Here is a 23,766-nt window from a genome sequence, read left to right on the forward strand (position 1 = left end):
TGTTCAGTTATGTGATGTGAAGCTCCTCATTGTAAAGCCTTTTAACAATGGTGACAATGATCTGTGAACACATTTTAGAAATCGGCTTCTGTAAGTTAAATTGTACCAGCTGTATATTCTGCAACATTAATTCCTCATTATTGGCACTGTTGGTTGCAAGGGCGATTATTACAAAGTGATGCTCTCCTTTCTCACTCCCTCAGCTCCACCCAGTCCATTTTCTGCAGGCAACTTCCATTGCTTTTGAAAGATCTGTAAGCTTTTAGTCTTTATTTGATACTTGTGACTCAGGAACTCAACCATTGCACCCACCTTCCCATTCCCAGCACCCACCTTTTATGGGTGGGCAAGAAAAAATAAGTTTTTACATAGTCTGAGGGAGAAGGAGTTGAAAGTTTGAAGTCAGACTTTGAGGCCAGTTGGCCGGAGCCCTGCGTCTGCGAATCCACCGGGGTAGACCCAAAGTCTGCATGTCCAAGTCCATTGGAGGTTGGAAGCCAAAGGAGATGGCCTGTCTTGGGGTTAGAGGACTGTGTATGTGCGTGGGTGGGTGGGGGAGGAGGCGGACTTGTTTTGCTATTGTTGTTTTGTTGCTCAGTGTGTTTTGTATTATTCGCCTGACATTGTGAGCATGCTGTGTTGGTGCCAGAGTGTGTAACGACACTTGCGGGCTGCCCCCAGCGCACCCTCAGGTGTGTTGGTTGTCAATGCAAACGACGCGTTTCACTGTATGTTTTGAGGTGCATGTGATAAATAAACTTGAATCTTGAATCTTGAAGTTGCACAAAGATACACTTCCCTGCTGCCTTTTGCAGGAAGTGAAGGTTTTTCTGACAGGAATCTGTGATGGAGAGGCAACAAGATTCAGAAAATGAATTCTAACTTGAAATGTCCATGGTAAGGCTTCAAATGTAGTGGTGCACAAGAGACCAACATAGAGGAAATTGTAATACTTTATTTGAAATATAGGTAAGGGTGTTTATCTTGCCATGGAGCTGTCTTTCTCAATACAGCAAACCAGTATTCTATGAGAGAAAAGTAGCTTCAATGCAAATTTGATTCAAACTAAACATATAAAAGTAAATTTCTCCTGGATTTTTCCAGATTTTCCTTTAAACCTAAAATGGTGAAGTTGTAATGTACATAAAACAAAGTTAGGGGACCAATTGCAATTATTTTTGTGAAAGTCTGTACCTGGTACAGAGCTGACTTTGTCTTTTCCATTCCAGAGCTGATGTACACTGTGGAACTTGCAGGAGGACTAGGGGCTATTCTTTTACTGCTGATCTGTCTGGTGACTGTGTACAAATGTTACAAGATAGATATCATGCTATTTTATCGCAATCATTTTGGAGCAGATGATCTAGATGGAGGTAAGAGCTGATATGTGAGTTTCATAACATTCGATTTTCTGGATTCTGATGACAACAAACATTGCAATATATGTAAATAAGTATTGTAATATAAATAACGTACTTGCATTTGAACTTTTGGTAGATTGTGTATGTGCACTCAATGCATCACCGCCTTTACACCACTTTGTATGAGATCATCCCCAATGTGTTTTACTCTAAGATATGAAAAGAGCAGAATGATATAGAACCTAATACTTTGCCTTTAATTTTATCTTGACTTCAATTTAATACAACAAATATCACACTTATACTCATTAGTATTTCCCGTATCACTTTATGATGAATGCACTGAAATGTTTTCAACTGCATGTTAGGGTGAATCAAATAGTACCAAAATAGAACAAATCATTGAATTGTAAACATTAATTTCTTTGTCAATACTTACAATAGACTTTGCACCTGTTTTCCATTGGCCTAGTTTCTAAAATTCTGCAACTAATGCTAATATCATTAGCTGAATATAGAGTAAGTCAACTATTATAGTGTGCATATAGCACTCGTGAACAAGGGCTAATTTCTCTCCCAGCTGCTACAAATATGTGCAAATAAAATCAAGCAAATATTTAATTTTTGCCTAGAACACTTAGCACATAGCACATGAGCACATAGTCCATTATGAAATCGTTGCACATGATCATATGTTGACTTAACTAGCAATGAATAGTCTTACTGAATATTTCAATAGTGGTTGTCCCTGATTACTGTATTTTTTGCGTTAGTTTTATTTATTTTTATTTACTTAGAGACACAACATGGCACCAGGAACTCCTGGCCCAGTGAGCTCACACTGTCCAATTACACCCATGTCATCAATTAACCTACTTCCATATGTCTTTAAAATGTGGAAGGAAACCAGGGTAAACCCACATGGTCACAGAGAGAACATACAATCTCCTCACAGACAGCGGCAGGAAGTGAACCTGGGTTGCTAACACTGTAATAGCTTTACAAGAACCGCTTTGCCCCAGTTGAGGTTATCGCAATATGTTCTTCATTATACTAATCAGTTAATACAAATTGATCAAGTATTTTGATTCATCCCATCTGAGCAGTACAGTACAGAGTAGCTTTACAGAGCTAGGTAGATACAGGTAGATTAAAAAGCTGACCAGTGCTTCTCCAGTTTCAAGGAACAGCAAGAATTACATGCCTTTACAACAAAATAATTTAATCCTGGCAAAGTGGATATGTTAGTAAAAAAGTGGATCCTGTTTCAAATGGAAATGATATAATGAAATGTAGAACAGGCAAAGTGAACACAATATTAACTTGAGCTTTTTGATACTGAACAAAGTTTAGTCATTTTTGATGCATTTCAACAAGTTATTTGAACGTCAGTATGTGATTGTGTAAAATACATTATAGTAAACAGGAAACCAAGTCTATTTATATCCTAATTGGTATTTATATTGACTTCATTGGAAGTAAAATTGAGATGGAACTCATTATCATCCACTTTTGGTGGTCAACCCCATGACTGACTCCACTAAAGTAGCAGTGTGACTTTGCAAATAATATCAAACCCAAAATTAGCACAGAAATTGTTAATAGATTAGCGGGAGCTCGAGACGTCTCTTGCAGAGGGAAAATGTTCAGGTTCAGATACACTAACACTTTTCAACTCAGAATATTGATTTTATCACTGCTTCTTTCTTATAAGTAATATTTCAAACTGCTATAAACATTTAACTTCAAGATTGTCAGATTTACTGATCAAGTAATGATGTTTCTACATCATCAAAAGAAAATAACTCAATGACAATGGAAAGCATGAGAGACAGTTCAGGGAAAATATTTCCATTATTTTCCAGAGAATAAAGATTATGATGCATACCTGTCATACACCAAAGTGGATCCTGACCAGTGGAGCCAAGAAACTACAGAGGAAGAACGTTTTGCTTTGGAGATCTTACCAGATGTGCTAGAGAAACATTATGGGTACAAGCTGTTCATCCCTGATAGGGATTTAATTCCTACAGGAAGTAAGTCAATTATTTTTTTCCTGCCTTTAGCTTTCTTCAGCCAGCTCCACAATTTGGAAGAAGCAAAACTTTGCAAGTAATCATATTTGAAGTCTAGTTACTCTTCAGAATATCAGCTTAAAGGCTCAGTGTATGGAACTCTCAGCTTTTGAGTTTAAAGGTTGTGGGCTTAAGTATCACTCCAGAAGCTTGAACGCAAATCCTGGCTGACTCTGAAAAGGGTGCGTATCCTCTAGGGGTATCTGAGAGGTGTCATGTTTCAAAAGGGACTAAAATCAAGATATCTCAAATGTATGCAAAAAAAGACTTAATAACACTACAGATACTAAGCAGGACCAGTGGAGGTATCACTGATGTCTTTTCCAATATGTATCCTTCAACCAACTTCACTTAATGCAGAATCTTAGTTGATATGACATTGCTGTTTGTGGACCATCAATGTGAAAATTGGCTATCATGTTTCTTACATGCCAGCAGTGATTACTCTTCAAAATGTACCTTATGACTGCAAAGTGCAAAGTGCCACATCTTGAAGGTGTGAGAAATATTCAATCCATTTTCAGGATATCAGAGTAGCATCCATGAGCAGTCCTAGAAATCGATTAGAACTAAACTTGGTGAATACTTTCTTATCTTATGGCCTCATTGGAATTGGACTAATTCAGAATTTTTGAGATAGTCAAAAAGATCTTTTAGCTTATGAGCATTAAAGCATTTTTACCTGGCACCAATCAAAAGGTTGGAAGATCATTTATTTCTCAAAAGATATCAATAACGTTATTGTTACAGTACTGTTGTAGAGGGCCCCTTTGCTCTCTGGGATTCAGAAGAATGAGAAGTGATTTCATCAAAGCACATGGGCTTCTAGAAAGATGTAATAGGATAAATGGTGAATGGTGTTTTGATGGGTTTGATATTCTGGGAATAGCAAGCATAGTCTCAAAATAAGAGATCAGCCAATTAGATGAGGCTCCTTCTTTGGGAGTTATTAATCTTTGAAACTCTTTCCTCCAGCATGCTGTGTACATGTTATTTACAATCAAAGCTGAGATTTGTTGTTGAAATTTGGCTTCTAAATAATTCATTTGGTAATCAGGCAGGAAATCAAAGGCAGAATCAACGATCAGTTATGTTATTTAATGATAGAGAAGCTTAAAGAGACAGTAGAAGGTTCTCTTGCACTTTTTAAAAATTTTCTTGGAAGTGCTTCAATTAACACTCCTAAAAATAATGCGCTAATCAGCATGATGTGGTTGGACATTTCTATTTAAAATATACTTTCACAAGTGTAATAATGTCTGTTAATATGTTTTCACATTACCTGTTGATGTATTATGTCTGTTCTAATGTTCATACTTACCATTCTCCCCTCCATCCGTAGTATGGGCTGAGTCGCAATCATGTGCCACACAACACTCTCCGTGCCCCACTATAATCGGATGGGAGAACAGTAAGTACAAAGCTAACCATACACTGAAGCCTGTCTATCAAAGTCACCTTTGGGATTAACTGTATACTAAATTTTCATATTATTTTCATTCTAATGGTAGAGCAATTCAAATAAATTGATTACTGTCAGGATTCAAATAATCCTAGGACTATCATAGCGAGGATTGAACATTAAGATATCGATAACACTGTCTATAAATGGCCCTTTATAGTCAGGGAGAAAGTATCAGTCATCTCAAAAGGTTCCCTCCTGCTTTTGCATATCAGATACATTAATTGATTATATTAAAACACAAGTCTTTCATCATACTTCACTGTGTTTGAATATGACTTCCTTCAATGTGGGAAAATGTTTAAATTCATTACACTTGGGATTCAGATTTACAAGCTCATTCAGAAAAAATACTGTATACTGTCTGTGCAATTAAGTAAGTAATGCCATTTTCTGCCTTAAGAAAAAAAATCTCAAGGCATCTTTCACATGATACAATTCTCAAACTGTATACTTTCTCCTGATAGTAAGGCTGCTTATGTTTACATCTCCCATCTCAACTCTCCTCCATTTCTCATTTTCAATGAATCTCTTTAGCCTGACTTTTGTTACTGCAGCCTCCGCTTCTGTGCTTTCCAACTGAATCCCACCCTGCCTAGATCTCAGCTCAAGGGTACAAACTGTTCGTTGCTCAACTGGCAGTAAGTCCTTATTTGCCTTTCCCTTCCTTTCTTCATAATCTCCAATTTCCAGGGGCCGTGGAAACTGTTCCATCTCCAGGAGACTTTCAAGATATTTTTTGAACCTTTCCCACTGCCCATCCAGTAAGCTCTTCCCATGACAGAGAATACCTGTTTCAGGAGACTAAGGTAAAACATATGAGAGATTTGGCCTGACCAATGTAGCCAGCTGAGTCTGTGTGGAGGTTGGCCTGGGTGAGGAAACTAGCATTGATTTGTCATGCCCTTCAGCCTACCTTGTCCATGCTGGCCATCAATTACTTACCTATTCTAACCCCGTTTACCAGCACAGAAGACCCATAACGATCTATGTGTTGGCAATTCATGCCCTCATCTGGATACCTATTAAATGTGTGAGGGTACCTGCATCTACCATCCACTCATATAGTGTATTACAGATTCTTGTCAAACTGTCTTCCTCAGGCCACCTCTCAACTCCTATCCCTCACTGTAAACTTGTATACTTTAGTTTTATATATCCTTTGGGTGAAAGTTTCCTGTTATCTATCCCATTATCTAACTGAAATAGTCTACCCCAGGCAATATCCTGGTGTATGTCCAGTTCACAGTCTCCAGTAGAATTGTGCTCTCCCTGTGGTATGGTGACTAGAACTGAACACAATGTGCCAGTCCTGCTGAAACAATGTTTCTTAAAGTTCTATTATAACATCACTGTATGCTTTGCCCTGCGTAGAGAGGACAAGTATCCTATTTCCTTTCTACATGTTGTCTACCTGTGCTTAAGTTCTTAGACTTGCGCATTGAAGTCTCTCTGTTCCTCCATATTCCGTAAGTCCCAACTGTTGTGTATGTCCTATCCTTATTTGCCCTCCTAGTGTGCATCACCTCACACGTACCAGTATTAAATGCACCCGCTATTGCTGTGCCCATTGTACCTGTTATTCATGGAGTGAATTTGGAGGATACGGCAGAGACAGAGAGATTACTCTTGACTTGAAGCACCTGCTGTAAATGGTCCAGGTCTCAAGAATATAGGGTGGGCAGGGATCACTGCTGCCCAATGGCCCATGAGTTCTGTGCTTGGTATGCGGTTCTGATTCTCAAATATTCCTTACCTCAATCGTGCAAAGGCTACAATAGCAGTAGTGAATGTTAGTTTTAACTTCTGCTTTTGCTAATAAATGACTCCATGATATAGGAAGCAAACCCTGATAGACTGAGGGCTGTGTGATACAGAGGGGAAAAAATGCTGAGGACCTTTGTCTTGGAGATGTTCAGTGTAACACCATCCTCTCCTCTACTTCAGTGGAAGTGGGTTGATGATTGCTTGAAATGTAGCTTCTGAGTTTGTATAAGCACAAGTGTACTCCAATTTGGCTTTGAGTTACTAAAGTTTAAGAGAGCTTAGTTCTGGCGCATAGTCACTGAAAGTTGAACACTTTCCCATTAGTTCTGAAGGTAGTTCTACAGAAAAATTGTTGGAGGAAGGTGCAATATTGTGGTGATCAAGCTCAAGGAAAGTGTCATGGAAGGACATATTGTGTGACACCATTCTTCACTGAGAATGCTTCTGTTGTTGATCCATTGGTTAATACAGCTTACATGCCGTTGTCAAGCAAATATTGAGTTGATGAATTTCCATTGGGCATTGAATATTAGGAGGATATTCCACATTACGCCTCCTTGATTTCCACACCCTCCCACCCCCCACTAATAGAATCAAAAGCTTCAGCAAGTGAAAAGATGGTCATGTGTAATGGCTGGTGCTGCTCCCTGCATTTTCCTGGAGTTGTCTCACTGTGCCTCTGAATGGATGGAGCCCACACTGTGATTCATAGACCTTGTTTTCGTTGCTCAGATGAGTCTCTAAAACTTGCTATCTTGCTCAGTACCTTATGATGACTTTGAGGAATATTGTACTTTTATTCCATACACTGGCTAGAAGTAACCTGCACATGTTTCCTGGGTGCAAAATTGCTGGATTTTCAGTGTAGATGCAATTTACAATAAGGAGTTGATTTTAAGGGGGGGGGGGGGAATTTGAATAATTGTCCTAAGAAGGTTTTGTTATTAAAATTAAAAAGGATTTTTTGTTTAACCACAGGGTAGTTGCAAGAGAGTACATCAATTTATTGGTTCAATGTATTATTTTAATAGAAGGATTAGCATATTTAAAAATAGAAAAGTTAACAACTCTTTTAAATCTGGAAGGAATTTCATACACTTTCATCTTTCAAATATTCCTATCCCTCACCACAATTTCAAAGTTTTTATTTTATGGATTATTATTTTCACCTAAGGTACAGCAATTTATCTTTAATTGTTTGCATTCAAATCACATCCACAGCTAAAAAAAACGGTCTGTTCTGCAAGTTGGCTAACAAAAATCAAATTGCAGAAATGGGTTTTAAGCCATTACACTTTGATAAGGGGGGCACCACTAGCATCATTTACTAAGGATAAATTTGTGTCCCACGTTGAAATACTTTATGAAGTCAGAATCAGACCAAGTTATTTCATTATCATTCAATGTGTTTTTTGGGACTGTAAGGCGATGCCAGTGATGGCAAGTTTGGATTGTTTCCACATCCAGATAAGCTCATACAAGGCTGAAGCCATGAATCCAATGGACAGAATTTTCAATCTGCTCTACTTACTGCAGAAATTTCCTGATTCTCAGTTGCATTGAAAACTCCAGAAGCTGATGTGCAATAACAGAGGTTAATTGAAATTCTGCCATTTGGGGTCTATATGAGACTCATGCTCCTATCCAATGAAGTAGACTTCCAGGAGTGCAGACTGACTGATTCCACCCCTTAAAATAATAGACATGGAGAATGGTCAAAGGAAGTTAAATATCATTTAAGCAGTAAAATCTCCTCCTATCTCTCCCCCAATTTCAGCATAGAGTTGTTACTGAAAATGAAATCATCTTGTTTTAACCACCATTTTGGTGATAACCGTTGCTATAGGTCCAATCTACCTTTGGTTGCTCAAGGTACAGTTTTGTGACTGATTGCCACCATATAGGTTGGGTTGTGAAGGTAGTACTCTGGAAGATAAAAAAAGATTAAAAGATGTGGACTGAACTTGTCGTCCTGACTGAGAATCCAAACAGCAGGCACTGATTAAGCAAAATTGTTGCAAGATTATGGAAGTTTAGAGATTAGGCTGCAGTCGAGAATTGTAGCCGTGCCAATTGCTGCAGCTGGAATGAAGGCAGGGGAGATCAAAACAGAAAGATCTACTTGTGTGATGTAAGTGAAATGTGGTGAAATAAGAGCTTTTTGTTTACAACGGAGAACTTGGAAGTTAATGTAAATGGCAAAAGCATGGTGCAGATGGCACAGGCCGACAGTGCATCCCAGCAATTAGCAGGGATGGCTGAGGACTAAACCACAGAATTGCATTTGGATTAAAGGACTGGAGTAGTGAGGAATGAGATTAGTAGAGATGGCACAGATCTGAACCACAGAGGAACATGAGGATTATAGGAAGTGATCCAGCTGGACGAAGGAAATGAGATGCGCTGAGATGGCAGAGACCTAAACAACAGAGGAGCCTGTGGATTGTTTGTAATGGCACACAACTGAGAATGAGGAGCTTTGGGAGATTTCTGAAGGAAAAAATGCCCTTAAGGAGCTGTAATAAAAACACATTGAGCAGAAGAATGGGTAGAGTAGTTGCTTACTTTCCCAGGATACTCCTCCCCTTCCCGTGGGCAAGATCCTCAGCCCATCCATTTTCAGCTGCTTCACCAATAGCCATTCTCCTATCATTATGTCAGAAGTAGGAGTTGTATTATGTTGAACTCCATTCACCAGTCCTCAGAAAATATCTGAGAATGAGCACCTGCACACAGGAAATCCCAGTCGGCATTCAGGCAATGGTCTGATAATTGGCAACAAACCTTTGTGCCACATAACTGCCGGACAATCGCCATGTCTAACAAAAGAGAGGAGAATCTCTTTGGTATTCTAACACCATATTGTCCTTAATTTAAATGGAGGCATTTAAGAGTACTGTGGCTACAAGAGCAGGACAAGGGTTGGATATCCTGCAGATAATGACTCTCCAAAGTTATTTCACAAATATGCATACGAATCAGGACCATCGCTCTGGATGTGTTGTGCACCAACAGTCAAGGCACTTGATAGCAGCCGGGATAAGGCAGACTATTGTTGAACACCACGTGTACTTCAGCATTTCATTCTTCATCACCGGTGTAGTGTGCCTACAGCTTATTCAACACATTGCACTATAGTTACTTGCCACAAGACTACCTCTGATACCTATGACCTTTCCAACCAGGAGCAGTAGGCATGAGGGAACATCATCACCTGAACTTTCCAAATCACACACCACCTCGGCTTGGAAATAGGTTGTTATTCTTTCATTATTTTTGGAACCATTTTCTAGAATTTGTTTTCCCACAACAGTATAGTATCCTCACCAGAAGTGTTACAGCTTTGTGAAGAATTGCTTCATTACCATGCTTCCACTAATTCACAAGCCTCAAAGAATTTGCCAGCTGGGTGTAGAATCACATTCCTCAGTAGCAGCAGCTAAGTATCACCTGAGAGTGCTCATGAGTCACTGAAAGAATTCCCCTAGATGTCAGGCGTTTACCTCAATAAAATGGTCTCCCATTTAAGACAGCGATGAGAGAGAACTTCTCTCAGCAGCTCAGGGAATATGGGCACAAAGTTAGGAAGGAGAATTGAGGTTAAGATGAACTCTTGGACTGAACTGGAATTGAAAGTTATGACTACATGTCAGAAAAGTAGGTTTGAGGCCAATTAGATCATCTAGAATCTCAATAAGCCCAGCCAAAGACGAACATTGCACCATTCTCTATTGAACCAAGGACCCATTGCTGAAGACTTCGATTATAGTAAATTACTTTTACCATTTTAGGCCTATAATTTTGGTAGATTGAAGACAGAATAATTAGATCTCTTCAACACAAAACAAGCTGTCACAAAGAGGAGTTGATCCCTGCAATGTCTTTATTCATCCCTGCTATTTTCTCCAAGCATCCACACCTGTGATTTGCTTAGATTTAGCTCCTCAAAGGGATGGATATGAGCTGCATTTCTCTACATCCTTAATAGTTGTACAGATCCACAAAATCATTTTCTTGATTAACTTAAAACATGGCAAAATAATTTTCAGTAGACTAATTTGAGGGGGAGAAATCACATTTAAACCTTTTCAAATTCCTTATGGTTGCAAAGTGAGTATTTTTGAAAATTAAATTAATATGCATCAGTTCTCAAAGCCTGTTTACAAAAGGCTGGAGAAGAGTAGAGATGAAGGATAAAATAGAGAGATTCTGTCCAGCCTGGCATTCTTCACAACCGCTGTTGCTGAATTTCCCTGATGTGGATTGCTGCTTGCTGTTTTGACTAATCAAGGTGTGGATACAAACACATTTGAAAATGTCAGCTACTCACTTAGGTGCATAGATTTCAAAGGAAATGAATGTGCCAAGGAGAATGCAACTGATGGATGGATAGCCAAAGGTGTCATGTGCTTAACACAATAGATTAATTTATCTCCTGAAGCACTGTTGTCATAATGGTGAAGTAACTTGGTGATTTTTAAAGAAAATAATCTTAAATATGATTTACTCATTTTGAAATCTTTTGGAAAATTAATCAGCTATCTCCAATAACTGTGAAGAAGCATGACAAAATAATTTTGCTTTACAAAAATACAAATTCTGAACATATTTGATATTGGTATTTATTTCTAATTTACTTCATGTATGAGTAATTCTTACCAGTTCACTTTTAACACTTAATTGTGTTAGTCTTTTATCTATGTACAAATTTCTATTTTATTTCTATAACATGTATGCTGTTAAACCGTGATGTGAAGGAAAAGAAGGTTTTGTATTTATTTTGCAGCGTTTCCACTCAAATGACATTCATTTTTTTTAGTGCTAGTACTGTAGCTAATTTGGCCATTGCTATAACCACAAACAGCAATGCGATAATGAATAGTTAATCTGTTTCCATGATACTGACTGTGGGAGCGATAGTCACCTCAACACCAAGGGCTAAATTCTGGGCTACTTCAAAATTTATCCCTAGTCATGTGCCTTAATATACATTAAATTTTGATTGAATAAGATTTTGTGCAGCAGCTTGTGACGTTGTGTTAAAAGCACAATGCAGATATAAGTTGTTAATGAACAGTGTTGTGGCTTGTTTTGTGTCTACCTTTTAGAGCACAAGGGGCTTTGGTTTAAGGTCTCACCTGAGATATAGGCTAGTGTTCCTCAGTATAGGGCAGTTGTGTTAGGCTGGATTGTATTTTAAATCACTGGAGTGGGACTCAAACTCTCGGTCTTCTTGAACAGAGGTGAGAGTGCTAGACTGACATGTGGGAGCTGGGCCCTCCCTAAAGCCATATAGCACAGGTGTTCTTCACCATTTTAACTGCTGCTGGTTGGACAGCTAGTGACATTCAAAAGCTGTGCACTTGTGATAATGTCCAGAGCCTAAATATAACCATAGCCTAGCACCGAACATCAGGCCAGTTGGCGGGGGGGGGGAGGGGGCAGCAGGAAAATGAAAGGAAGGCAGAATTAATATAGTTTGTAAAGGTTACTTTGGAGTCCAAGTGAAACAGAGGTTCTCTCAATCCATCAGCCATCATACCAGCCAGTCTTCAGCTACTTTGACTGGGACTTTTCCAGTGGCTACTCATCTGGGGCTTCCCGTTGCATGCATATGATTCTGGTCGGGCTGTCACAGATCATTGATTCTGGTACTGATTGCAGTCCGACCTACCATATTTACACAGAAGCCCAAGAATTAACACAGTTCATACCTCATGTTAGGTGGCTCAATAATGGCTGGATAGCCCCACACTTTAAACCATAAGACATAGAGCAGAATTAGGCCAGTCAGCCCATCGGACTGCTCCGCCATTTCATCATGGCTAAACCTTTTTCCTCTCAACACTATTTGCCTGCCTTCTCCATAACCTTGCATGCCCTGATTAATCAAGAACCTATTAACCACTGACTTAAGTACAACCAGTGACCTAGCCTCCACAGCCACCTGTGGCATCGCATTCCACAGATTCACCACCCTCTGGCTATAGAACTTCTTCCTCATCACTGTTTTAAATGGTCCTTGCTCACTTCTGAGGTTGTGCCCTCTGGTCCTAGACTCCCCCACTATAGGAAACATTCTTTCCACAACCACCCTTTCTAGGCCTTTCAACATTCAATAGGCTTCAATGAGATTCACCCTCATTCTTATTTATTCCAGCAAGTACAGCCCCAAAGACATCAAGAATTCTTCATATGATAATCATTTCATTCCCAGAATCATTCTTGTGAACCTGCTCTGAACCCTCTCCAATGTCAGCATATCTTTTCTTAGATAAGGGGCCCAAAACTGCTCACAATACTCCATGTGAGATCTCACCAGTGCCTTATAAAGCCTCAACATTACAACCCTGCAAACTTAATGCTAACATTGCATTTGCCACTAACTCACTGACTCAACCTGACTTTGTCAAGGCCTTCTGAAAATCCAAATACACAACATCAACCAATTCTCCTTTATCTATCCTGCTTGTTATTTCCTCAAAGAATTCCAACAGATTTGTCAGGCAAGACTTTTTCTTAAGGAAACCATGCTGACTTTGGCCTTTTTATATCATGTGCCTCCAAGTACCCTCAACTTTAACAATTGACTCCCAACAACTTTCCAGCCACTGAAGTCAGGTTTACTGGCCTATTACTTCATTTCTCCTGCTTCCCTCCATTCTTCAAGAATGGAGTACCATTTGCAATTTTCCAGTCCTCCAAAACCATGCTAAAATCTAGTGATACTTGAAAGATCATTACTACTGACTCCACAATCTCTTCAGTTACCACCTTTAAAACCTTGGAGTGTAGTCCATCTGGTCCAGCTGATGTATCGACCTTCAGATCATTCAGCTTCTCAATCATCTTTCCCCTAGCAATAGTAACTGCACTCATTTCTGCCTCCGACTCTCTTGAACTTACGGCAAAATATTTATTCACCTTGTCTGCCATTTCTTTGTCCGTATTGCTGCCTCTCCAGCATCATTTTCCAGCATTCCAATATCTACTCTCACCTCTCTTTTACTCTGTATATATCTTATAAAACTTTTGGTATCTTCTTTTATGTCATTGGCTAGCTTACCTTCATATTTCATCTTTTCCTTCAAAATGGGGTTTTTTAGTTGCTTTCTGTTAGTTTTTAAAACCTTCCCAATTCTCTAACTTTCAACTAATTATTGCTCTATTATATACCCTCTCTTTTGCTTTTATGGTGTCTTTGACTTCCCTTGTCAGCCAAGGTTGTGTCATCCTGTCTTTAGAGTACCTCTTCTTTAAGATGTACCTATCCTGTGCCTTACAAATTGCTATCAGAAATACCAGCCATTGCTGTTTTGCCATCATCGCTGCTAGTGTCCCCTTTCAAACAAGTTTGTCTATCTCTTATTTCTTGCCTTTATAATTCCCTTCACTTCACTGTTATACAGTTCCATCTGACTTCCGCTTCTCCCTCCCAAATTCCAGGTGGATTCATTGTGATCACTGGCTCCTAAGGGTTCCTTTACTTTAAGCTCCCTAATCAAATCTGGTTCATTACAAACCAGCCAATCCAGAATAGTCTTTCCCCTAGTGAGCTCAACTACAAGCTGCTCTAAAAAGCCATCTTGTAGGCATTCTTCAAATTCTCTCTCTTGGGATCCAGCACCAAGCCTGCATATTGAAATCTCCCGTGACTATCATAACATTGTCCTTTTGACATGCCTTTTCTATCTCCTGTTGTAATTTGCACTGTACATTCTGGCTACTGTTCAGAGGCCTATATATAACTCCCATCTGGTACTTTTTACCCTTGCAGTTTCTAAGCTCTACCCACAAGAATTCTACACCTTTGAATCTGATGTCACCTCTTTCTAAGGATTTGATTTCATTTTTTACCAACAGAGCCACCCCACCCCCTCTATCTACCTACCTGTCCTTTTGATACAATGTATATTCTTGAATGTTAAGCTTCCAACTATGTCTTATTTCAACCACGACTCAATGATACCTACGTCGTTCCTGCCAATTTCTAACTATGCTATAAGATCATCTATCTTATTACGTATACTGCGTGCATTCAACTATAAGATCTTCAGTCCTATATTCATCATCCTTTTCGATTTCGGCCACATGTTACACTGCATCTCATCCCACTGACTGCAATTTTGCCCTGTCATCTGCCTGTCCTTCCTGACAGTCTCACTAAACACTGCATCTGCTTGTATGCCAACTACCCCATCTTCAGCTCTATCACTCTGGTTCTCATACCCCTGCCAAGTTACCCCCTCCCCAACAGCTCTAGCAAACCTGAAGGCAAGGATATTGGTCCCCCTCAGGTTCAAGTGTAACCCATCCCTTTTGTACAGATCATACCTTCCCCAGAGGAGATCCCAATGATCCATAAATCTGAAGACCTTCCCTGCACCAACTCCTCAGCCACACATTCATCTGCTAAATCATCCTGTTCTTACCTTCACTGGTTCCTGACACAGGAAACAATCCAGAGATTACTACCCTGGAGGTCCTAGTTTTCAGCTTTCTACCTAACTCCCTAAATTTTCTCTTCAGGACCTCCTCCTTTTTCCTACCTATGTCATCGGTGTCAATATGTACCAAGACTTCTGGCTGCTCACCATCCTCTCCCTTTAGAATGCTGTGGATCTGATCCGAGATGTCCCTGACCCTAGCACCTGGGAGGCAACATACCATCCGGCTGTCTCTTTCACATCCACAGAATCTCAAGTCTACTCCTCTAACTATGGAATGCCCTATTACTACTGAATTCCTCTTCTCCCCTCTTCTCTTCTGAACCGCAAAGCCAGAGACCTGGTCATTGCAGCTTCTTCTCTGATTGGCTGTCCACCTCAACAGTATCCAAGGCACTATACATTATTGAGGAGAATGGCCACAGGGGTACTCTGTACTGGCTACCTGTTCCGTTTCCCTTTCTCCTGACTGTCACCCAGGAACCTGCCTCCAGCAACATCGGGATGACTACCTCCCTAAAGCTCCTATCTATCATCTTCTCATTTTCCCCACTTGCTTCTACTAGCACGACCCTCACCTGTTGCTTGGTTCAATCACCTCCCTTTGTTTACCAATATTTTCTTGTGATATTTTTGTCAAATAAACTTGATAAGGTACAGTACTGTAGTAGATGTTATGAGGTTAGATTTCTAATTCCACCAACAGACAGAAAGATGATTGGGTTGATTTGTTCACTTGGTGTTCACTCTCCATTGTAAAATCAGGGATTGTGTTCAAAAGCTGACTAAATGTTCCCGTCAGCTTTCTACCTGAGTTTGAAAGTTAAACTCAATGGTCCTTTGTATGTATTCCTATCCAAAATGAATTTTGAAATGACCCTCAATCTATGGTACAACTTGTCATGTTAAGATATTTTAGCCCGTAAAATAGTCATTGCTAAGTGCATTTCAATGATTGCTCAGTGAACTGAGAGCTGCTGAGCAACAGGCATGAGAAGTAGTTAGACAACAAAAACCATGAAATATGGTGAACATTGTACTTGATTCTCAAACTGCTCTTTTCTTAAGATATCTCCATTACATCCCTGTGAATTAAAACCAGCAGGGATGAAGAGAATTTCCTCTGGCCAGTATTGTGTGGCAGTTATAAAATCAATCTAATTGAACATTGTCAATTTTACGATGATCTGAAATCTTCCCTCATTTCATTGTGATATAAGTAGTAATTGGTGGATATCATGCTTAAATCCAAATAGGATCATTGGTGTAGTATCATGCATGTCATCACAATGTTTGGCCTTTAAGTGAGCAAGAATTGCTACCGCTTGTAAACGGAGATATCCTACTTTACTTTCAGCATATGTTGAAGATGTGGCACGATGCATTGATCAGAGCAAGAGACTAATTATCGTACTGACCCCAAACTATGTCATAAGGAGAGGATGGAGTATATTTGAACTGGAAAACAGACTACGCAACATGTTGGTCACAGGTGAAATTAAAGTGATACTTATTGAATGCAGTGAACTTCGAGGAATTATAAACTATCAGGAGATTGAGGCTCTCAAAGACACAATCAAACTCCTTACGGTTATCAAATGGAACGGACCCAAGTGCAACAAACTGGATTCCAAGTTCTGGAAACGTTTACAGTACGAGATGCCCTTCAAGAGGATAGAGCCGATCTCTAATGAGCAGGTCTTGGATGCTAGCGAGCAGGGCCCATTCGGGGAACTGCAGACAGTGTCTGCCATCTCCATGGCAGCAGCGACCTCCACTGCTCTGGCCACTGCCCATCCGGACCTGCGTTCCACCTTCCACAACACCTACCACACGCAGATGCGACACAAGCATTACTATCGGAGCTATGAATACGATGTACCTCCTACCAGTGGCATCATGCCCTTTACCTCATTGGGTAATCAACACACATACTGCAACATCCCCATGACACTTATTAATGGCCAGAGGCCCCACAATAAAATCAACAAGGAGCAAACTCCAGATGAGGTTCACACAAACAGTGCTGTATTACCACTGCTGCCAAGGGAGACCAGTGTGTCCAGTGTCATTTGGTAACAGCTATTGGGTAGTTTGTTCTCCATCAGGTTACACAGTCTGGTGCCTGGGACCATGGCCTTGACTGCTGCTGTTATACAAAAAGAAATATGAAAACACAGGGTCTTGTAGATAAATAATTTGTTTGTAACATCAGAGTCTTCCTGTTCTATTCTTGCCTCTCACTATTACATTTATGATTGTTTTCTATGTTCTACGTTACTAGAACTGATACTGGAATTTTTAAGGGGACTGGCAACGGTATCCATGTCACATGAAAAAAAAACTATAGACATGCTTTTTTCATTAATGTAGATGGAAATGGCTTGATTTTGACATTTTACTGGGATGCTTTTGCAAGGTTGTGTGATCAAATGTGTGAGATTTTCCCCAGTTTTCACTCCAGATAAAGAATCATTATATAAAGCCACAGTCAGTTTCCTGAAATGTGATTTGTTGTTGAGGATGTGTGCATTACTACATTACATATTAAGTCATAGGCATTATATATCAAAGACACTGAACCCTAAAGTGTATATGGTAGGTGACGTTTTCACTTCAGTATCATAACAGGTCAGTCTGAAGTACACCTTTAATTGCAGATATTCACGGAAAGAAATTACTGATGAAAAATTATTAAGTAGAAGCTTAAGAGATGAAGTAGATATAGTCCTAGCGTAAACCATTGAAAGTCACAAGATAATCATATTTTTCTTAATAATAAATTCCTATTATACTTTCAGATATCAATCATGACTAGTGTTTAAAAAAGAATCTGCTGACAAAATGAGCTCATAATAATGACTAACAAAGAAGACACAATACAACTATTTAGGTGGAAAATTATGCTCTTGTACAACAGTAAATTAGTCTTCCAAACATTTGAAAATATCGTGCAAATCTATGTTGCACTACTCACAGGAAAATGCACTTGATGAAAGTTTTTTTTTAATTTTCACATCAGTGCACAATTCCCAAAAAATGAGAAAAAAAGTACAGTTAAATCTTTTTTTTTGCTTAAATGGTTTGCTTAAATGTGGTTAGGGCCATTTCTACCTCCACAATAATAAATGGTATTTCAGAAGAAAACAGGTTGTTTTTTTGTGTCTTTGCCGCAGCTGTTACCATTAGTTTTCAAATAGCCATATTACACTGAGCATTAGAGAAATATCATTCTTTTTATTGTGTTTCTACACTGCAAAATGTTTTGTCATTAGTTTTTTTCATTTGCTTGTAGGTCACTATAGTAATATTGTTTAGTGCCTCGATTCACTCTTGACATCGTTTTATTAAATAGTCTACAAACATGTTCAGTGTCTCAAAATTAAAATTATTTTTTGCCAGATGTCGTTGTCAACTTCATTCATTCCCCACAGATGCATTTCTGTCCATGCTATAGAGGTACAGATGCAGAGGTGGAATGCTTTAATTTGTTTCATGGAACTTGTTGTTTCTTTTAAACAATATGTTTGTCACCACAGCATTTGTTTATTGTGTCTTAACAGCCTAAGTACCAAAAAGCATGGTAATGTCCGCTAACGGCATGCTCCCTTTATAATCACATAGTAGTCTATGTTTTTTCAAAATCCCAGCATGCTTTCCCTTGATATAGACAATCAGTAGCTCTTTAATAGTCTCTCTAGTGCCACCAAATTATTAATTTGAATTGGGGTAGACAGTCACGATACTTGCAACAAATACAGTTTCTATTTCAGCAAAGAAATGTGAAAATGTATAAGGTACAATCCAAAAGGCTCCACAGTGCAAGAGAAAAAATAGTTTGATTTATTTATAATGTCAACTTGAGGTAGTAACATTTGTTTCACATAACTAGCTTGCCACAATTACTTATGTATTTGAGAAGTAAAGACATACAGATAGCAGTTTCCCACTACATTTCTTGTTTCATTTCCCCTCTTTATTTCTATTTTCTTCTATTATTATCTCTTCATGCATACAGGCTCTGAAGATTAAAGGAATGCCTTTCCTCTAACATTGATCATTTCTGTTTTGAGAGCAGCAGAAGAGAAGAGGGCAGATTCAGTGTGCCAAACAAGAAACAATAAGACTCATTGCACATTGATTGTTAGATAATAGGTGACAACATCATGGGAGAGGGGTGGAGATTGGTGTACATTCCTGCAGAATAGGTTAAATTATTCAATTGGAGGGTAGCTCATCTGAGTGAGTTGTAAAGGGATTCGTTCTTGGAGATTGACAAGTAAATAAAGTAGGAATAACTTTAGGATACCTCTAGAGAGAAGAAAGGTCACATACAGACTAGATACATACTCACAGGTGGTGGAAAATCATCCCAGGATGATTTTAACAGGTAACAGGAAAAATGGAATTATGATTATCTCAGGTTTATGGTTCACTAGAGATCCAAGCTGAATCCAAAAAGTATAGAGAAATACTTGAGAAGGAAACAAAGACTGCAAAGAGATCATACAAGTACTTAGTTCATAAAAACAAAATGTGCATCAGGCTGATTAGGAATCTGAAAGAATTTTTTTGAAAACAGGAGTGCCAAATACTGTAAGTCTTCAGTTAAATAGTGGATGCTGCCAAAGTACTAATGATTGAGGAAGTACAGAATTTGTTTGGACTAAAAATCAAAAGCAGGTTATGCTCAAGATTCATTTATAGTCAAATAGAAAGCATCCTATTTTTATAATGGAAGTTTCAGGATTTTTCTGCCAATTATATTCCTGTCCTCTTGAGATATAGGAATTGTACCAGATAATCGAATGACTGTATGCTACATATTGTCCAAGAAATGCGTCATGAAAAAAAAACAGCCAATACAGGCTAGTTAGACTGACAGTGAAAGTGGAGAGCATTTTAAATATTAATCAGGGCCAAATTGGCACTTAGACAAGCACGGGGAAGTGAGTGAAAGCAAGCAGCAGTTTGTGTTCTTTCAAATGTATGAGAGTGATCTAAACTTGTGTACACAAAGCATAATATAAAAGTTTGCCAGAAGCTCAGAAATGCAATGATAAATGTGGAACGTCATAAGCTTCAGGAAGATGTCGAAAGACTAGTGAAAGGAGCAGTTAAAGTTAAATGCAATCAAGTAGGAAGTGATTAATTATGGCAGGGACAATGCAGATGCATTCTGAATGGTACAAATTTTAAATGGGCACAGGATTGGAGTTTGTCTTCAAAGTTGTCTGGACAAATGCTAAAGAAGTTTTTCAGAAGCTTGACTTCATGAATGGAAGCATAGTATGAAAACAAGGAAATAAAGTTAAGCTCTTATAAACAATTATTTAGGACATATCTGTGGTGTGAGGCCACACAAGTTGAGAAGGTTGTCAAGGAGACAGTAAAGATGAGATAGAAAACCATTCACAAGGAGTGACTTGGAAATACTAGAATAAAAATTCATAATGCTAATCATGTTCATCCCGACCGGCTGACCATTTCTGGTTTTATTTCAGATTTTCAGCACTCTCAATAATTTGCTTTTGCATAAGAGAGCAGGGGGACACCTGATTTAATTCAATATCTTGAAGAGCTTTAATAGAGTAAATATGGAGAAAGTATGTCCTAGGGGAGTAAAGGCAATGGCTTTGGAAGACAGATTGTAAGTAATTGGCAAGAACAAGAGCTGACACAAAGTTATACTATTACATGATTAGTTGTTGGGGATTGGATTACAGTCACAAAGGCAAATGTGACAATAACTTTCAAAAAAGAACAAGATAAATTTGTGCAGGCAGGTGAGGTGATGGCACAGACATCGTTGAATTTGAGATGTTTTTGTGAGTGGAATACAGAAAAGTACATTCAGCACTAGAACATCAATGTGATAAATTGATCAAATTTTGTAATAAGTTTTGTACCATTAGTTGTGTTGTTTTTATTTTCATTTTTACCATTTTAAATTGTTTGTAACAGTAGCATCCTTATCATATTAGCAAAATCTTGGTACCTATAACTTAAGTATGTGTTCATGAATCATTAAAATAAATCAGAAGTGGAAAAAATATATTGTATCAGGTATGCCACATGGATTAAATATCATGATTTGATGATTTAATAGTACTGATTTTTTCCAAATTATAATAAAGATAATACTGTAAAATCAAGTGTATAGATGACATTGTTTCAAATAAGCATTCAGGGTTTTTCAACCTGAATTAAAAATTGAGTGAAGGCCCACAAAATAGATCAGTCTTGTTGTGCTTGTTTGTGTCAGTGGAACATAACGTTTGCATCACATTGATGCGTGAAATGCATTATAGCTCTGGTTTTAGGATGTTGATCAAGAATGATTGAAATTTGCAAGTGGTACAAACCAATCCAATAAGGCTGTTTGATTCATTTATTATGTTGGCATTTTGGCATGAACTGTAAAACAATTACAGTGGGTTCATAGACAATCTTTTAATCGTACAAGTTTAGGAAACCCACAAAGTCTACTAAATTGCCTTTAGTTCTTCTTTGATATAATAGTAAGATCCAATAAGATGACCGATGTTTTATCAGCATTTTAAAAATATTCACTATTCACAACATATCTCTCTCTTTAAAAAAAGGTGTCAAAATCAGTAATGACTGCAATGATGGAATAAGATACAACATCATTGTTGGGGATTATTGAAAAATATGCATGAATATATGGTTTGTACACCTGAATTTTTGGTAGATACTTCTAGATTATTTCAACACTTTACATCTGGATTCAAATATTATTTTAATTGTAAACTGTTCTTTAGTTGCCCAGGCTGTATAGACATTAGCCAGCAGGTGCTAAAGTTTTAAAATATTACAATAGAGTTTTGCATCTGACTGGTCAAGTTTGCAGCTGTAATCAATCTTATTCTGAAATACAAACAAATTTACAAAATTGTTATGATTTATTTTCTTTCTATTTTCAGTCAATTATGTCAACAAAGATTGGAGATAGATATTTAAATCAAAAAGTGGAATTATTATCCAAGATCTGAAATTTTTGGCATTTAATCAAATTCACAAGTACCTGTCTCTTGGTTTAAGATCTTACGCTTCCATGACGCAATTTTTACCCCGGATCATCCATCTCTGTCTTTTTTCATGGATATACCCAATTTTAGCACCGCCTGATGGCATTCCAAAGTAGTCATGCTCCTACCTAAAAGTTGGTACTCAGTTTCTTCTCCTTCTTCTTTTATAAATTGCCTAGTTAATACATAATATAAAGTTGAGTAATAGAAAGAAAAAATGGCTTCTAAAGTCATGACACTTAAGGTGTAGGGTGAACACATTATTTACTCTTAAGTTTGAGTAAATATTTCTGTAACGTTAATACCCCTTTCCTCTAGGTAAAAATACTCAGCACATAGGCTGCAAATGTTGCACCTTTTTGCTTTCCTATCTCACTTTTATACAATCAAAGAACATGATTCACTTACATGAATACTGCATAGTTAGCAATAGAGTTGTGGATTTTGTAATGTTGATTGTACTTGCCTTAACTTTGCAAAAAAAAGACATTGAAAAGAAAAGCGTAGGCAAGTTTGGTACAGGATATTTTTCATAATTCAAGGAAAAATAAAGCCACAGCATTTTCACAAGACTCCTTGCAAACATGACGTGAGCACATATTGCCCTTGGTTTGTTAAAGCACAAGGTGTACTTTGTCTAGAGTTGAATACCTTTGGTGTAATTTTTGCTTTAGTTAAAAAACAAAATGTTGAATGTGGAAAAAAAAACTTTATTACTTGCATATGAATATTTTTGTATCTGAAGGAGGTTAAGCTACCTGCTTTATCACATGTATCTTTCAGAGAAAATAAACAGGGTATGTGTTCAATTTGTAAATGTTTTCTTCTAGGGTCACTCTTAACTGGAAATTGCAAGATAATGATAAATCAATTTTTGTGAACTCAATGAACAATAAAATAGTATAGATAAATTATAGCTGATTATTCACAACTTTTATTTCTAATAGTAATGAATGGTTAACTGTTATTTAAGGTTACAGATTATTCTGAAATGATCAATGCTGTGTTCTATATTTCTGCAGTTACAAATAAAACTTCCCAGCTTTGTTTCCATGCATCATTATTAAAATAAAACAGCTCCACTACAATCAAAATAAATGTTTTTTTTTCTCATTTTCATCCCTCACCTTACTAAAGTTCTTCAAACATGACAATCCTCACAACACTGTGAATTACGCTTTTGACATGTTTAAGGTGCTGACCATCATGAAAGTGACAAGACAAGAAGTAATGTGTAAAATTTTAATGCATACAATTTTAAATTGACAAGAATTGGACAGGTATTCCATGAAAATTTCATCAATCTTTCTCACTTGATTTGGATACATCAAAAAGAACCGGTCTGTCACAGAACTCATTGACATCCATCACTTATTTTGCTGGCGTGCAGAAGCCCGGTTCCGCTGCTGTGACCGGTGCTCTTGCACTTGAATGAGAACTAATTGAATAGGGGAATGATTGTTGCCCTGAATGGTATGAAGCTAACTTTGACTGAAAGTGATAAGCTCACAGGTAAGACAGATGAAATTTTTATTTATAAATTACTTTTCAGAAATCTTGTGAAGTGAAAAGCAAAATTCTGGTTTCTTTTTGGATGCAATT

At 38.0% G+C, this 23,766-nt stretch overlaps 1 protein-coding gene across 1 annotated transcript in view; it reads left to right on the plus strand.

The window, feature by feature from the left end:
- The window catches only part of LOC140199805 (interleukin-1 receptor accessory protein-like 1), a 786,158-nt gene extending 768,967 nt beyond the window's left edge, over positions 1-17,191 (plus strand). The window contains exons 7-9 of the mRNA XM_072262294.1: positions 1,230-1,373; positions 3,227-3,397; positions 16,470-17,191. Coding sequence (XP_072118395.1) covers positions 1,230-1,373; positions 3,227-3,397; positions 16,470-17,191 — 1,037 coding nt within the window. The remainder of the gene's footprint in view (positions 1-1,229; positions 1,374-3,226; positions 3,398-16,469) is intronic.
- The last annotated feature ends 6,575 nt before the right edge of the window (positions 17,192-23,766 follow it).

The sequence above is a fragment of the Mobula birostris genome, chromosome 6 (assembly GCF_030028105.1).
Source record: "Mobula birostris isolate sMobBir1 chromosome 6, sMobBir1.hap1, whole genome shotgun sequence".
Classification (NCBI taxonomy): domain Eukaryota; kingdom Metazoa; phylum Chordata; class Chondrichthyes; order Myliobatiformes; family Myliobatidae; genus Mobula; species Mobula birostris.